We start from the raw sequence: 18,504 nt of genomic DNA, 5'->3' as shown, positions 1-18,504 counted from the left end.
TCTAAGAATATTCTTTTGGGTTTGGAAATGGGTTTTTGGGTTGGAGATGAATTACTGTTTGATGTGACGTTTACTACATTTTGGGTTTGAGAATGTGTTTGTGGGTTGGAGATGGTCTAATAGGAAATCTGAATTAGGCCGAGTCGTCTCCAACCTCCAGCCAGACCAATATTGCATATTTTGATCTTTGGACAGGAGGTTTGGTTTGTGATTTTGAAAACATGGGAGCTTCGTCTCCGTACTTAAGACTCATTCATCATGTTCATGTTGACAATGTGTTATTCATCCGAGGAGGAGACTGACAGAGCTATAAGATTAAAACATGATTGCCTACACATTTTAGCCATATATAAATTTGAAATTTGAAGCTTGATTTAAAAATGTTGAATTTGGAAAAACGTGTCTTATTTGTTTCGGATTTGATTTGGAAAGTTCCTAATACCATTTGAATTGTGTTAGGAAGTTTTTGGTGTCTTTGTTCCAAGACCATAAATTCGTTGTTTTTTTTTTTTTTTTTAATTTGAAATTGGGTTTTTCTAAAGAATTAGTTTCGACAAAAAGTTCACCAATCTTATAATCAATTTTGAATTAAGAAATTCAAGAATTCTATAGTATTCACGAGCACATGACCTTAGACTTGTAAAATTTAATTTTAATTAATAACATTAATTATGAAAATTTATGTGAGTAGTTGGAGAATACTTTTGAAAACTTGTTAAAACTTTTGGATGAGTTAAAATTGAGCTTAGAAGGTTTAAAAAAATGATTAAAAACTGAAAAGTTTGAAAAAGTTTTAGTGGAGGATTTTTGTTGAAGGTTGATTGATGACTTTGGGTTGGGTCCTTGTCGTTCTTCTTAGACGGGAGGTCATATTTATAGGCTATTTAGGTCGGTTGAATGGACAAGTTGGTTGAATTCCGGAAAATATCATTAATAACCTTAAACTTGTGTAACTGAATTCTATCAACATAGGACATGATTCGGGATATAATCACACGTTATGATGATCATTTCCCTTTCTGGTTGGTCTTATTTGATGAAGAAATGATTAAATTTGATTTTTTTGAAAAAAAAAACATTCAAGTTGTTATGCAAGAGGAAGAAGAAAACCAAATGCGAACATCATTTCGGCTTTTGGCATGAATGCTTGGACGCGCGGACCACATTCTGTCTGCGGTTCTGTGTGGTTGTTACGCCCAGCTGAGTCGCTGACCGCAACGCTTGATCTCTACGTGGACTATGTTTTGTTTAATTTGGGCCAAAGCCGTTTTGTTTTTATTTTATTATTATTTACCTGCAAAATAAATAAAATAAATTATTAAACATAAAAAATATTATTTTTTATCTATTTTATTTATTATAATGTGTATTTTAGGGTTTTATTTTTAATTATTTTAGGATTTAAATTACTATAATATTTGTTCAAAATAATTATTTAATTAAATTATAATTTTAATTAATTTATGATTATTGGATACAGCATTGTCCTCAAATAATTACTTAATAGAACTTTATTAATGACCCAAATTTTAATTATTTTGAAATAACGAATATAATATTTTATTTCAAAATTATTACTTGTTTATGATTCAAAATTCAGCTATTGCCATTTGTTTTTATTTTTTTTTAATGAATATAACATTTATTTAATTATTTTATATTATGAATATAACATTTATCTAAAATAATTATTTCACAGGAAGTCTTCTAAATAAAAATATTATTTAAAGATTTAAAATTTATTTACAAATTTTATAAGTGAGCCAAATTTTAATATATATATATATATAAATTTAATTTTAAATATTAATAAATTAAAAAATAATATGTTTTAAATTATACAAAATCTTTGATCATACAACGACCCTGACTGTAATTGTGATTCTTCGGAGATTGTTGGCCTATCCTTGCTTAAGAAACTAAAATTGTTGCAGTCATGATTGAAAAAATTAATCTTTCTTGTTTAGATATGTGGGATCTAAGTGTGTATTTATATATATATCTCTTTGTTTATGATTTTTATTGTTGGATTTTGTGTTGTTAATAAAGGATGAGATATATTCATACATACCTAAAATATTTTTCTTTAGAGACTAATACTGTAATTATGATTTGGCGGAGACCGTGGAAGATCGTTGTCGAGGCAAATTAAATTATTGCTGACATGTTCAAAAAATTCATCTAAACCTGTTCAGATATGTGGTATTTAAGTGTTTATAATGCATCTCTTTCTCTGAGATTCTAATTCTTGGATTAGTGTGTTGTTGAAAGAGGTTAAGATATACATACATACACAAGGTTGGACCTAGTGGTCAAATCCTTGATCTTTTGACGACCATGACTGCTGTAATTGTGATTTTGACGACCTTTGGTTAGGCAACTTAAATTTTTAGCTATTTTCGAAAATAATCACCTTCTCTTAATCTGATTTGTATGATTTAAGTGTGTATGTCTATCTCTTCCTCTAACATTCTTACTATTGGATTTGTGTGGTGTGGCAAAAAGGTTGATATATATATAACTTACACAAAATCTTTGATCTTCCGGCGACCTTGATTGTAATTGTGATTTGGCGGAGACTGTTTGCGATCCTTGACTATGCAACTCAAATTGTAGCAGTCATGATCGAAAATATTAATCTTTCTTGTTCAGATATGTGGGATTTAAGTATGTGTGTGCATGTATCTCTTTCTTTAAGATTTTTATTTTTGGATTTTTGTATTGTTAATAGAGTATTAGATATATACATACATAACCAAAATATTTTAACTTCCGAGTCCACTACTGTCATTTTGATTTGGAGGAGACTATTGCCCGATCGTTGTTGAGGCAACTTAAATTGTTGCAGACATGAAACAAATTAATCTTAAACTGTTCCAATCTGTGGAACTATAATTGTGATTTTTCTGAAGATGCTATTAGTGAATATGAGGTAACTAGTAGTATTGTGATGTTTGTGCTTATGACTGGTAAATTTTCTGGTCATTTTAAAATGATGTGTTCATTTTGTGTTTGATTTTCCTTTTCATTGTCTTGAACACAGTTGGTATATACTGGTGTTTTGTATGATTGGCCATTTTAACATGCATGTTTGTGATTCATGTGATACTGATACAATTATTACAAACCTGACTATTTCTTGTGAAATATGGATGGATGTGCAATTATATTTCTGTTAAAAGGACAAAAAGATAACCAAGAACATGAAAATAAATCCCGTAGGCTTTCCTTCCTGCCTGTTGATATCATAAAATTGGATTTCATGATAGTCTTTAACTTGGAGGAAAGAATAGAAGAAAATGCTGAAATCTTACATTCTTCACCTAACAAATGGTTGTGGTTGAAAAATAGCATTGATATGGCCCTATTTGGAAGCAGGTCCTTGCAGTTAATTTAACATAGAGCTGTAGCGCAGGTCAATATACATTTCCCACCTTGGCTTTTCTCGCGTTCCTATTGCTTCCACGTAGGCTTTATGTACTCTGACAAAATCTAAGTTTCAGCTATAGATTGCCATTATTGGTCGATTTTTGTCTGAATTGGTTGAAAAACAATCAGAAAGATAATGTACTCAATGAGAGAACTCTTCCTTCTTTTGTCCTGTTTAAGTTCCAGCTCTATAAAAACTAGAAATCACACAGTTGATGCGGCCCCAGTTGAATCACAAATTCAGCTTTTTGATGCGTTGGTCGACGGATGTAGAGAGGCAGTCACAGTTGGAAGGTTGGTCGTGTTACTATGTTGCAATTATTATGTGTCTTTATACCTACCTTTGTTCAATGTGGGCTGTTGGTAGCTAAAGGATAAATCATGGTTGTATCTCTAGGGCCCCCTACTCGATTTTTTTGGTGTGCCTGTGAAGGCTTTCGATTTACTGAACCGTGTTGAAGAACTTCAACTCCTAGCAAAACGTATCAGTTTCTTTCAGGATCCTATTTCACAGTTCCAAGCTTTGATGTACCTCAAACCTGCAACATGGGCCAAGGGTTGTGGGTGGAACCAGAGTAAGTCTACAGTAATTTTTTTTCTATTACTTGCTGATTATGAGTAGCTCTTGTTATCTTTCTTCAGAGATGATGGAAAGTTACTTCTTGGAATCTACTCTCATGTATTTGGTAATTGGGAAAAAAATTAGATTAGATGAGAGACTTGGGCTCATGAAGAAAATTGCACCTGTGGAACTTTCCTCCCACGAGCTCCTAACTTGAATGATAGAGCTTCTCCAATTTTAGAAATGTTACGTGCAATTTGAAAACTTGTATTTTGTCACGATCTATATCACAATCCGTTGGAAATTTGTCAAAAGTTAAAATTAAAATCTATATCACAATTCATTGGAAATTTGTCAAAAGTTAAAATTAGAAGTGATTTTTTCTCATGGATTCGATTCTATCATGAAAAAAAAGAGTTTTGTATGGGATGAGAATCTTTTAATCTTATTGGCATTTCTTAGTCCTTTTTTCCCATTGATCTTGTTTTTATTTCTCTTCTCCCTTCACTTTGTAATGCTTTGAACGGCTTTTGCATTTCTTTAAAAGAGAGAGTGTATAAGATTTTTCTAGATCATGATTAAAATTTATATAATGATTCGTAACTTTTGTTACTTCATTTGATATATAAATTATTTTTTAGATAGGATCCAAATTATAATTTATGTTTTGGTTTTATTTGATACAAAATATTATATTTTTAGATCATGAAACGAAATATTTTATAGATCATTGTGGTTTCGGGGTGAACGTAACAAAAGTAATTTTTTCCAATGACGAGTAACATGAAAAAAATTGGTCTATCAAAAATGGCCCATTGTAGGGCCAGCCATATTGTTTAAATTATGTTTGGCTGATTGAATGAGATGTTCATCTTTTGCTCAACCATTAAAAAGTGTTTTTCGCAAACTGACCATTTGAAAATGGCATGGTGTAACCAGGAAGCTATGGATGCAGAAGGAAAGATATTGAATTCGAACAAGGGTCGAAAGTCTTCTAAGCAAGAGAGGGAGAGAGAGAATCAGGGGAGATACTTCAACAGATATATTCAAAGCTTAAGCAGGAATCAGGGCTGGGGACCTCAAATGTGAATGGCGGTTCAGGATCAATTGCGAGGTCAAGAGGCGATGGTCACAATGAGGCGACATGGAAGCAAAGGAGGGGAGACAATGTTTGCTACTCTCATCTCAACCAAATTGTTCTTCAGGAGGAATTCTAGGACCACCTCCTTTTAGAATGGGGCAGAATGTTTTTTCTCCAAAACAATAATAATAATAATAATAATAATAATAATAATAATAATAATCATAATAATAATAATAATAATAATGACACTGGGCTGTAGGGGATATAGATAGTGCAATAATAATAATAATAATAATCCTGCTGGGCTGACTGTTCTCTTGATTTTTTTTATGCCAAAGAGAATGGACGATATTATATTTTAGGCCGAGTTCAAAAGGTAAAAGGATTTTGCTCCAGAAATGACTTCTTTTTATATTACTTGTAGAGTTTCAAAGAAAGATTTCAGCTTTAATAATTTGTTTCTCTCCTCAACTATGTTCAAAAGTTATGATTGAAACCCTAAATTCACAATCTTGTAATCAGGGACGGATTTATATAGCCGAAAAAAAAATATTATTTTTTTATATATATTTTTTTTAAGTTAAGATTTAATATTACATGTTAATTTTTAATTTTTTTTAAATATAATTCATTGCTTTTTTTTATCTAATTATTAAAAAAATATAAAACTTATCTTTATCCACCATCTTGCTCTTGGCGAATTAGTATTCATTTGATTGACCAAACTTTACAGCCCACTATATAACCCTTGTGACAAGGGTATGAACAATACCTTAGGCTAGAATCTTGATAATATTGTCTAATTAAATTTTCAATTCCACTCTTACTTGTTTTCCATGTTTCAAAATCATCAACAAGCTTTTAAATTATTATTTTTTTCTCCTTTATTTTCCAAAAAAAATACTTATTATATTTGTCAACAATTACCCCTACTAGAGACATTTGACAGGGAAATCAACTTTCTCCATTTATTTGTGATATTGAAGGTTTGATAAAACTTATTAATAAATTAATTATTTCTCGTTATATTATAGAGATTAATATTGAGAGAAGTGAACTAAAAATTTCAAATCTTTTATTTGCAAATGATGTAACTATTTGAGCAAGTCAATAGAAATGAGATTACAAAAATCATGAATATTCTCAATAGGTTAAATAAGATATTATGTGATGTTAAAAAAACTATCTGAATACCAAGAAAATATATATATATATATATATATATATATATATATATATATATATATATATATATATATATATATATATATATATATATATAACCAATATTTTTTTGACTATTATATATATTATATTTTCCTTCCATTATAAGTAACTCTATCACATGTTAGAATAAACAATTAACTTATAAATGTGATTAACAGAAAATATATGTTCAATCCATATGAAAGTAAAATAGCATTGTGAATATCATAAAATAAGTGTTAAATTCATATGAAAGTAAAGTAGCATATTTAATATCATCAAAGACGTGTTCAATCAATATTAATATTAAAGTAGCATGAAATAAAATGCAGCGTTTACCTAGCTTGTTTGAAACATATTTCTTCACAAAGACATCACACATGTTTCTAAAGACATCACACATGTTTCTAGAACTATAGATTGACAAACTAACTATGGATTAACAAAAAAAAAAATAAGAGATTAAATCATATATATATATGAGACAATCATTTTGAACTATTGGAATCCTCTGTTAACAAAGGGTCAGTTAGTCCTCTTATAAGAAAGAGTAAAATTAAAAAAAAAATTCATCATTACCTTACTTCTCCTTGTGAGAGTTCTAAACATTTACTTGTTTATTCAGTTTTTATGGAATTGATTTTTAATAATAATTTTTTATATATATTTATTTTACATTAACTTTTTTTTTCAATTTTAATAATTTAAGGGGAAAAGAATTTTGTATAAGAGCAAATCTCAATTTTAATTTTCAATTAAAAGTTTCTAAATTTAATTGGATGTGTTAATTTAAAGCAAATATGAGTAAAAAAATAAAGATACTAAAAATAATATGTATTAAAATACTTTAAAAAATTATTATAGAATCAATTATTAAATATTAAGTTATAATCTCAAACAATATTATTATTATTATTATTATTATTATGACCTTTTTAATATGTTATTCTTTATTTTTGTTTTATTGTTTTTTCGTGCTAAGAATCGTTTTAAATAAAGTAAGGAAATTAGTGTGCTATTTTTCTAAAATTTAAAAATAAATATAAATTTGTTTTTTTAAATAATAATTTGATTAATTATAATATTAATTAATTTTTATTTAATAATAATGACAATGTTTTAAAAAAACTTTCATTTTGATATATATATATATATATATAATTATACTTAAGGCTTTATTTTTATATGGTTATTTATATATAAAAAATATAATTATATTAATATTGTTTTGATGTTTATATATTTATAGATTTGTATTTATTATATATAATATAATTATTTTCAATAATTTATTTTTGTATACAGTTTTTAGTTATCACAAATAAATAAATATATATATTATAGGATAGTAAACAAAACAAAAAATTATAACTATTAAAACAAGTGGTGTAGATTTCACTAATTTAACAAAAAAAAATGATGTGATTAAAAAATATAAATCAGTTAAAATAAAATTAATAGTTAAAGAAATAAATTAAAAGGAAATACTTTAGAAAAAAACAAAAATACAGAAAAAAAAAAATAACTGTGTTAAATTATAAAATAAGTACATTTTTTACTCTCTTTTTTTATTAGACTTTGGTGAGTTTGTAAACTACCCTCTGGTGAAACAACCGATCGAATTGAAGATGAGACTGTCTGACTGTCTGGATCTTTCTGTCTGGATCTATTTAAAGACAGAGAGCAGTCAGTCGGTGAGTCTATGTTGTGTTCTTTCTTCTTCTCTGTGAGTGAAATAACCTAAGCGGTCACTGATTCCTGTTATGTTTATCATCTATCATGTCGAACATCTGCTTCATTAATTAATTACTGATTCGACCAGTGTTTTGTTTTTCAATTTCTTGATTCGCAGGTGTTTGATCGATCCTATCTATCTGGTGTTAATCGAAATTGAGTGTTAAATCCAGTAAAGATGTTGACAAGTAAGTTATTAAATCCTTAAAGTAGAGTTAGTTTAATTTACTGATTTATTTTTTTATATTTAAGAACATAACAAGATTGTCCCCAACTTTAGAATAAATTGTGATATTTGTTCTTAATCACATCCTCTCAAGCGGCCAGTTTTGGGTGAGTTGCAGCCTGCTAGTGGCACTAAAAGAATAAAAATTAAAAAATTTATTCCCAACAATATTTAAACTTAAGACTTTCATATTTTAATAAATATTAAAGTATTTAACTAAACTAAACTAAAATATATTTTCAATATATAATTTTCTTATAGTTTTTATCCAATTTATTACTTGATTATGGATGAGATGAGAAAGAAAGTTATGTGTTTTAAAATAAAAATAAAATTAAATACATAATATTATTAATATATTTATTTATGTTTCAAACTTATCTCTTTTATCTTTATAATAACATGAATTTTTAATATATTACATATCCATTTATTTATTTTTACAGTTTTTTCTATTTTATCATTTTTTTCTCTTATTTATTAGTTAATAGTGGATAGATGAGAATGGAAAGTATATTTGTTTTTTTTTAAAAAAAAAAACACAGTTAAATATATAATATTATTAATATATTTATTTATGTTTTAAACTTATCTCTTTATCTTTAAAATAACATTTATTTATTTTTACAGTTTGTCCTATTATGTCATTTGTTAAGTTTTTCCTTCTATTTATAAGTTATCATGGATGGATGAGAATAGAAAAGTATGTGTTTTTTTTTTTAAACAATTAAATATATAATATTTAATATATTTGTTTTAAACTTATCTCTTTATCTTTATAATAACATTTATTTATTTTTACCTTTTGTCCTATTATGTCATTTTTTTAAGTTTTTCTTTCTATTTATAAGTTGATCATGGTGGATGAGAATAGAAAAGTATATGTGTTTTTTTTTAAACAATAAAATATATACTATTTAGTATATTTGTTTTAAACTTATCTCTTTATCTTTATAATAACATGAATTTTTAACATATTATGTATACATTTATTTATTTTTATATTTTTTTCTTCAATTTATTAACAAACATGATTAATTCAAACTTGTTGTATTCCAGTGTTGATGTATGTGATACCAGTAATTACAATTCTGCCCTTGATAGTCATGTTCTATTTGTGGGAGCACAAATATGTTTCAACCTTCAAGATCCTCTCTTCTCTCTGGGTAAATCTCTCTCTTTTTAAATTCATTTTTTTTTATGATAAATAAAACTTAAATTATGAGTTATGTTAAGTGAATGGATTATTTGAAAATGGATTATCCTCAGGAAAAGAGGAAGAGGGTGATGATGAAGTCAGAAAACCAGTTTGATCGTCTACCGATTCCTCTGTTCCATCTGATATTGGAGAAGATGAACGACATCGAATCTCTCTCCCGTTGCATTTGCGTCTCCAAGCTATTCGCTGCCGTCGTCCCCAAAATCAATACAATCTCTCTCACTGTACTCTTCAAGATCAATTCCGACAGACAATTGGATTTTCAGCTCGAGAAACCACCTCCCGTTGATCGATTCCATGCCACAAGGTACTTCTTCAACACTCTCATTTACAGTGTTCATGAAAACCCACCTCCGTTTCATGCCCACTCAAGTCCTAGTTTTACTCAAGAACAAGTGGAAGAGTACGAGTTTAAATACTACTCGATGAATAAAGTCTTAAAACCCTTCACTGAAATCCAAACCCTGAATATCAAAATCAACGACAATGAAGGCGGGGGAATCGAAAACTTCGATTCCCCGCTAAAATGGAGGGCTGCATTCGGTAGCGATCTGGAAGGTTGTATCATTCTAGGAAACAAAACGACCATAAGAACTGGTTCTGTCGAGGAAGAGGAAATCAGGGCGCCTCTGACTGATAAGGACATGACAATGCGAGTAGTTTGGGCAATGTCATGTCTGACGGCGGCGTCGGTGAGGTATAAACTAGTGAAGCAGGTGATTTTGGACCATTCGAAGCTCGAGCGAGTGGTGATTAGAGACAGGAGTGGGAAAGGGAGACTTTTAATGAGAAAGGGACAGATAGAGAGGTTGAGAATAATTGGAAATGGGTATGAAAGTAATATGTTGGAGTCTCGTGTGGTGACGATGAAGATGTGGAATGTACCAAAGCTGTGTCTGCCATTGCAAGGGAAGAAGATGATAAATGGGGTGACGTTAATGGTGATTCGGCCGGTGGATGATAACCCGGTGGAGGAGGAGGAGAAAGATGAGGATTTGGTGGAGAGGATTTGGAGTGAAGGAGAGGAAGAGAGAGAGTTGAAAGAAGCTTTGAAGGAGATGATGAACAAGGTCAAGCCCAGGGAGATTTGTAATATGAAAGTTTGATAAGGTTTTATAAGCTTTTTGTAATTTGGACCTCCTCCTCTATCTATGTTATGTTTCAAGTAATAAATAAGCTACTAAATAATATAAGCCAAAACTCTATATCTATCTAATAATTATGGCTATGATAATAAATTTAAGCAGTTTTTGTAATTCAAAGTTTTGCCTTTAATTCTCATATTCAATTCTTATTGCCTTGTTTATTAGGTATCTATAAATGAAATGGATAGATTAGATTAGTTCATAGTTTACCTATTTTTGATTTGATCATAAAAAAAAAAATTGATTTTTTCAGAACATTTATTGATGTGATGGACTTTTTCAATTTTATATGGTTTTATCTCAAACATAATATATTTTTTAATCTTTTAAGCAATTTTTTATATATTAAAATACTAAAAAAGTTATCTTTTTAATATAAATTAATTATTAAATAAAATGTAGAGAGAAAAGGTAATTTAGTAAAACAAAATTAACTAAATTTTTATAGTTTTAATCAAATAAATATTTTTGAAAAAAAACGATTAAAAAAAAAAAAAAAAAAAAACACTTCTTCAAACAGACCACCAAGATGTAGGTTCAAATCTGCTCTAGGCCTCATTTGAGGGAATGGTTAATGGAGTTTGTATGGGTTTAAAAAAAAAACTCTTGTTTGAATAAAACTAAGAAAATTAGTTTTTAAATTTTTTTATCAAATTATTTTTTCCTCTATATTTTTATTTAATAATTAATTTATATTAAAATAGTAAAAAATAATTTTAATATTTAAATTATAAAATAATTAAATAAAAGGGTAAATTTTGAAATAAAAACCTGATTTTATCCCGTAACCAAACATTAAACAAGTACGCAGTGAATATTGTCAGAAAATATATATGATTGATTATTAAAGCTGGCTTGGAAAATATTGGTTAATAATAATTTGTTAAACTGATTATTTTTATAAAAAAAATTTAAGAGTATTAATATATAATGATAAAATATTTATTTTTTTAATAAAATAGAGCATATTTATTTATTTTAGTTAATAAATTAAATTAAATGATGTTATTAATTATATTATATTTTTTAATAAATAACTATTAGTATTAGACAATCTCCAACCCTCACCCTTATTTTCATTTCCAAAATGCAGTAAACGTCACATCAAACAGTAATTTTTTTTCCGTTGCGTTGCAGAAAAGGGATCCCTTCCTCCTACTTTTAAAAATGATGAATATGAAGTCCGGGAGGCTGCAGGTACTATGGATCCTCTGACTCCCAATCGGGTTGCCTTCCCAGGTCTCGCCGGTCTTGCCTGTAGGTCGTGATGTGCCTCGAGATGGCCGTCTCTTGTCCCCCTGCTGGTTGGGAATCTGCTCCCGGGTCGTCGCTCTGCTGCGTCTGGCCCGTCCTCTAGGCACCTTTGGAAGGCGGGGAGTGTGACAACGTACACGCTTCCCTTTACTCCATAGGGCCTGATCATCACAGGGTTTGGTGACCCGAAATTCATCTCCAACCCAAAAGCTCATTTCCAAACTCAAAAGAATATTATCAGAATATTCTTTTTTACACCAACTTCTTAACTTTACTAATATTATCTATATATTTATCAACTTTATAAATTTAACTCCAATCTTTTCTCATTTATTTATGAATTTTTTTTTATAAATTAATAATTCATACACATAAATATAATTTAATAATATTTTAAACAAACAAAAATTATAAAATAAAAATTATATTAAATTAAATATTATTAAAAAAGAACTTACACAAGTACAAATAATAAAAATGATATCAATTCTCGGAATTGGTGTACTTCTCCCACAGATGATCAATTAATGCATTACGAAGTTCTATGTGAGCTTCTCTGTTTCTAATTTTTCCATATCGAGAAATGAAATCTTGAAATCGAGTATTTTCATCTATCACCATTTCGACCTCCGGTGAAAGCGTTTCCGTTTCAATTTGAATAGGTGCAGTAAGGTCACGTTCATCCTCAACAATCATATTATGCAAAATTATGCACGTAGTCATTATATCATGCATCACTTCTTTTCTCCAACATCGTACCGGTCCTGCTACAATGGCAAAACGTGATTGAAGAACTCCAAATGCACGTTCAACGTCTTTTCTACATGCTTCTTGTTTCATTGCAAAATATTTTTTCTTCGGACCACGAGGCTCATGAATTGTTTGCACAATAGTAGACCATTTTGGATATATGCCATCAGCTAAATAATAGCCCGTGTTATATTCTTTTCCTTGGATTACATAATGAACTGGAGGAGAAATACATTGAGTTAGATCCGAGAACAAATGAGATGACTCTAACACATTTATATCGTTGTTGGTGCCTGACAAACTAAAATATGCGTGCCATATCCAAAGATCATAATCTGCTACAACTTCGAGAATGATTTTAGGTTTTCCACTACGGCCTGTATATTGTCTAGCCCACGCGGTTGGACAATTTTTCCACTTCCAATGCATACAATCTAAACTGCCTAACATTCCAGGAAATCCTCGTTTCTGGCCAACATAAAGAAGTCTAGAAATATCATTTGATGTTGGCCTTCTGAGATACTGCTCGCTAAATATCTCAACCATAGCTCGACAGAACCTTTTCATGCTTTCAATTGCAGTGGACTCTCCAATTCTAATATACTCATCTGTGGCATCTGCTGGAACACCATATGCCAACATACGAAAAGCAACAGTTATTTTTTATATGGGAGATAATCCAAGTCTGCCTGTGTTGTCCCATCGTTGTTGGAAGTAGCGATCATGATCTTTGACTGCATCAACAATTCGAATGAACAATGAGCGAGACATTCGATATCTCCGACGAAACATGGTCTCGTTGTATACTGGATTATCTGAAAATTAATCATTGTACAACCTATGATGGGCATTCTCCCGATCACGATTAATAACAATATGTCCAGGAATTGAACCACCATGGAACACTTGCTCGTTTTGTTGTTCAAGAAGATGTTGGATGATCATATTGTTATGAGTGATACTATGACATAATACTATAGCTCCTTGATGAATAGTGTTCATCATCATATCATCATCATCTGAAGAAGAAGATGAATTTGATGAATCGCTAACGTTGGAATTCATTCGAAATGATAAGAAAACTATATGTTATAAGTTATGAATGATAAGAAAACTATATGTTATATATTTCCAAGTAAGTGTCATAAGTGTGTGGATTTTACATATATATTGACATACGGTGGTAACATATAATTTACTACCTCAGACCAATTGAATTCAGTATAATACACAACCTTTGTTAAGAATGTCTATCCGATCCGCTGCCTATAACCACGATGAAGATATCCTTCTATGTAGGGTTTATATCGAAACTTCTGAAGATCCAATTATTGGAGTGTACCAATCAAGTTATCGATTGTGGTCTCGTATTGAAGATGCTTTCAACAAAGAAAAATTGGAGCATTGGGAGATGCGTACTAAGAGATCTATGCAATCCCGACTTGACACTATCCAAAAAGCAGCAAGAAGACTTTATGCTTGTATAAAACAAGTTGAAAATATGCATCAAAGTGGTGCTTCAAATGAAGATATTGTGAGTATTAACTAATTATTTGATATAGTTTTTAAAATTATTATTCATGCACATTGTATTTAATTATTTGAACTTGACAGGTGCTCAAAGCTAAAGTGTTGTTCACAAAAGACACGAAGTTCAAATCAGGTTGGAAGTTCGCTCATGTGTGGGATATTGTAAAAAATTTCGAAAAATTTAAAGATTGTTCTTCAAGTAGCAGGAGAAATCCATCTTTCAACTATCCCTCTTCCGAGTCGGAAAATCCAACTCCAGATTCTGTTGGGCAGGCATCCCCCGGCGTCTCCTCCTTTTCTCTTAACATAAACGATTTAGTAATTGGTTCTCCGTCAGAAAGACCTATTGGAGTGAAAAAGGCAAAACTGAAAAGAAAAAGTGATGATAATACATCATTGCATATAAATGGTATGCAGGAAACAAGCGATAAAATGGTTGAAGAACTAAGAAGGATAAATGAACAAATGCAATATCATAATGCATTGAAAGAGATAAAGGAAGAAAATAAAATTTTATTGAAAGATTAGAGTAAAATAAGAGATCCACAGCTTCGAACATTTATTGAGGCTGAACAAGCACGAATAATGGAAAAAAGAGCTCAAAATCAAGATCAACCAGATCCATTTGCGACGGGTACATTTTCAAGATATTTCAATAATCTTGGAGGAAGTGATGCTAATTTATTAGATTATTAATTATTGTATTATTTATGTTGTAATTTTAATTATTGTATTATTTATGTTGTAATTTTAATTATTGTAATTTTTATTTTTAAGTATTGTTTTAGTAATTTAAGTGTGTTTTTTAAATTTTATAACATATAACGAATTATTATTATTTTCTATTTTTTGAAAATTGTTAATTTTTTTATCAATATTATTTATAATTATAAATTTATAATATAAATAAATAAAATTATTAAATACTTAAATAAATTATAAATAAATACAAAAAGATTATAAATATATATAATTAAATAAATGTTTAATATAAAAGAAAACTTAAAGAAAAATTTAATTAAAATAAAAAAGTACAAGGACCTTTTCACATATTTTGGATAATTGCAGGTATGAACAGTCTTCCGCCATATATGGCGTCTTCTTCCTTTAGATATGCCGGAACTTCATTTTGGCGGAGAATTTGAAGGCCGATTGGAGGAGAATGGGCTACTGCAAACCCAGTTTGCAGTAGGGTTAGAGATGCCCTTAAAGCTTTTTATCAAATATATCTTAAAAAAATGAAATATCATGAATAATATTAAATTTTAATTAATTTATTGTGTTATAATAACAAATAAAAATATATGTTTAAAATTAAAAAACAAAAATAGTAAACTTAAAGTTAATAAGCATATGCACAATATTTATAAATTTAAAATTTAAAAATTTTAACTAGAAATACATTTAAAGGAGAGGAGACAAGAAAATTGATAAAAGTAAGGAAAGAAAAGAGAAAAAAAATTTGTTATTTTTTCAACAAAATAAATTGGACGTTACTCTCAAATTCATTCTCCCAAAAATTCTTCTCCAATTATTTCTACATCCAAAAATTATTTATCAATTTTTAAACTATACTCAAAATCAAACTCTTGACCATGAGTGTTTTAAAAAAGGCCTTACCAAACTCTTACCTTCAATGTTTATCCCAATGATCATTTGCTCAAACAAATATTTGACTTTTCATTTTTTAATTTATCAATTAAAATATATTTTATTTTTTTAATTATCATTATATTAATATTTTTTAAGTCTTCAAAAATTATATTAAAAAAAAAACCTAATTTCTTTTAAATAAAAGATTTATTTTAAAAAAGTTTACCAAATAAAAATATTCAAAACTTCCCATTTTAAAAAATATGAAAGTAAAATATATATATATATATATATATATATTTTATCTATCAAATTATAATGAGCTTAAAAATTAATCATATTTAATAAAAAAAAAGTTATCAATAATTTTTTTGTTAAGTAGATTTATCCAAAAATCATATTTTTCATTTATTTAATTTGTCACCTAAAAATATTTCATTTCATTTAATCAAATCTCTAATATAAAATACAAAGTAAAAATAAAATAACGTTTATTTTTATAATTTTTTAAAATAATTATAATTAAGGACGATGATAATTATAATCAACAAAATAATTTTATATCCTAGTTGGATGATCCTTCTCCGATTTGATTTGATCGATAATTCTCAATTATAATTGGTATTTGTATTTTTGTCTCGAACACAAATAAATATATAACTTAACTAATATATTTATTCAGATTTTATATTTTATAAAAAAAAATAAAAAATCGTTATATAATAATATAATTTTTTTTAATACATTATAATACATATATTATATAAAAAATAATTTTTTAAAAGAATATTAAGATATTGCTTTTTCTAATTTGAATTAAAATTGATATAAAATCGGTCTATTTCTGAAAGATCAACATTTTCTATGTGTTTTTACATCGAGAATTATTTACAGATAAAGAGATGTCAATCTTTTTACTTCTCAAACAAGTCCATTTGACGGAGAATGCGTTTAACATTCCCACCTCTATTTTGGGAATTTATTTTTATTATCATTCCCGACCCATTCGGTTTCGAGAAATCCCCGCGGAGACTGTTATATCATATTCTTAAAATAAATCTTAAATAAAATTATATAAACGAGTTTTTTTAATATTATATATATTGTAATATATTAAATATTTATGTTATTATAAAGAAATAGACTTAATTTTTTTATAAAATATGAAAAATAAACATATTTGTGATGTTATATATTTAATTGTGTTTATAGTGTTCGGGGTGAGATCGGGGCGGTGAACACAAATATCATCCATAACCAAGGCCGACCCGGGGTAAGCCCAGCAAACCCCTGGGTTGGGGCAGCCCAGTCCCTAGGTAGTCCATGAAATAAAATAAAGAAGAGATTTTTAGTGTTTTTTAATCAAAAAATGGTTTAGCCTAGTGGTTTAATGTGAAAATTTAAGTTTATTCTCTAGTCATGAGTTCTAATCTCATTAAAACTTAATTTTTTTAATTAATGTTTTTTTAGGCTAGGGCAGCCCAAAAGTCGGGGCCGGCTCTATCCATAGCTAGAGTTGCAAATGAGCAAAGTTGAACTCAAGTCAGCTTGAGCTCGATCTCGACTCGAGACAGTATTTATTAGCTCAACTCGACTATTTACCTACAAGTTCGGCTCGATTCAAAATTTTGAATTAAAATTAAAATTTCAAGCTCGAACTCGTATTCGAGCTTGATCTCAAACCTAAATTTATTTTCAAAATTAAAATATCAAATTTCCATAATAACTATTCAACATTCAAAACATTATATTTTAAAATAAAAAAATATGAAACCATTATAACTATTCAAAAATATCTAAAATAGTTCATTTCCTTCTTTGTCGCCGAAATTCATTAAAACAAAAAAAATTAGAGTTATCTAAAAGTAAAATTAATAGCGATGTGAGAAGTGAAAATGAATTTTAATTTACCTTTAGAGGGTATATATGAAACTATTCCAAAAAAAATACTATATTTATGAATAAATAAGAGATAATATGAAGAAATAAAACAAGTTCTTGTGAATAAGTAAGAAAAATAGTATAAGTGAGATATTATGAAAAAATGAAGTAACTCTTATGAAATGAGTGAGAAAAATAATGAGGGGAAAAGTCACATAAGATATTATGATGCATTAAAGAATAAGAGTTTTGTTTTTCTACTTTTGATTAATAAAATATAATAATGTGGATTGTGGGTATGTAATTAAAGGATTTTGAAGAGAGAGTGAAACAAAATTTTTGTTTTAAATTTTAATATTATAATAAATAAAAAATATATTATATATTATCATATTTGAAAAAATTTGACAAATCATCGAACAAATATTATATGAGCTTGAGCTCGACTCAAATATTAAACAAGTCAGGCAGAGCTAGAGCTCGACTTCGACTTGAATTTGGTTAAAGTCAAACTGAAGTCGAATTTTGACCGAGTAGCTTACAAACGACTTGACTCATTTACAACTCTATCCCCACCTAATCTCCGGTCAACTACTGGTTAAACCAGGAAAAACCGCTTCTAACGAGACAGTTCGGGTCAAAAACCGCAAAGCGGTTTATAATTGTTATCCCTAAACTCCTCCGGTCCTCCTCCATTTTTATATAATCATTGGTTTCTCGATGCTTATATGAAGAAAAATCTAGTATTTCTTGGTCGTAAATATCTGAAATGTCGTTAGCTTTTTATTTAAATACACCGTAGTTCACATATATTCTTCAAAATTGTAGAAATGATTGGAAAATAATAATTCTACAAGTATAACTAGGACGAGAATGGTAAATCATATCGAC

At 28.5% G+C, this 18,504-nt stretch overlaps 3 protein-coding genes across 3 annotated transcripts; 2 read left to right on the top strand and 1 right to left on the bottom strand.

The window, feature by feature from the left end:
- The first annotated feature begins 8,155 nt into the window (after nt 1–8,155).
- LOC124922337 (F-box protein At4g18380-like) lies at nt 8,156–10,566 on the top strand. The gene is made up of 3 exons (XM_047463074.1): nt 8,156–8,203; nt 9,301–9,407; nt 9,511–10,566. The coding sequence occupies exons 1-3, from the start codon at nt 8,194–8,196 to the stop codon at nt 10,564–10,566; spliced, it is 1,173 nt and encodes a 390-aa protein (XP_047319030.1). The 5' UTR covers nt 8,156–8,193.
- Nucleotides 10,567–12,342: 1,776 nt separating this feature from the next.
- On the bottom strand, nt 12,343–13,251 carry LOC124922328 (putative nuclease HARBI1). The gene has a single exon (XM_047463064.1). The coding sequence runs from the start codon at nt 13,249–13,251 to the stop codon at nt 12,343–12,345; it is 909 nt and encodes a 302-aa protein (XP_047319020.1).
- A 604-nt stretch (nt 13,252–13,855) lies between these two features.
- Nucleotides 13,856–14,667, top strand: LOC124922318. Its single transcript, XM_047463054.1, has 2 exons — nt 13,856–14,143; nt 14,224–14,667. Exons 1-2 carry the CDS (start codon nt 13,856–13,858, stop codon nt 14,665–14,667), a joined length of 732 nt encoding a protein of 243 aa, XP_047319010.1.
- Nucleotides 14,668–18,504: the final 3,837 nt, after the last annotated feature.

Source organism: Impatiens glandulifera, chromosome 1, assembly GCF_907164915.1.
Source record: "Impatiens glandulifera chromosome 1, dImpGla2.1, whole genome shotgun sequence".
Taxonomy (NCBI): domain Eukaryota; kingdom Viridiplantae; phylum Streptophyta; class Magnoliopsida; order Ericales; family Balsaminaceae; genus Impatiens; species Impatiens glandulifera.
The sequence above is the reverse complement of the archived record's forward strand: the minus strand, read 5'-3'. Positions and strand labels throughout refer to the sequence as shown.

Coding starts and splice junctions, on each gene's coding strand:
- LOC124922337 (XM_047463074.1), top strand. Junction 9,408..9,510: donor AGATCCTCTCTTCTCTCTGG/GTAAATCTCTCT, acceptor GATTATCCTCAG/GAAAAGAGGAAGAGGGTGAT.
- LOC124922328 (XM_047463064.1), bottom strand. CDS start 13,251: ATGTTGGCATATGGTGTTCCAGCAGATGCCACAGATGAGTATATTAGA.
- LOC124922318 (XM_047463054.1), top strand. CDS start 13,856: ATGTCTATCCGATCCGCTGCCTATAACCACGATGAAGATATCCTTCTA. Junction 14,144..14,223: donor GTGCTTCAAATGAAGATATT/GTGAGTATTAAC, acceptor TGAACTTGACAG/GTGCTCAAAGCTAAAGTGTT.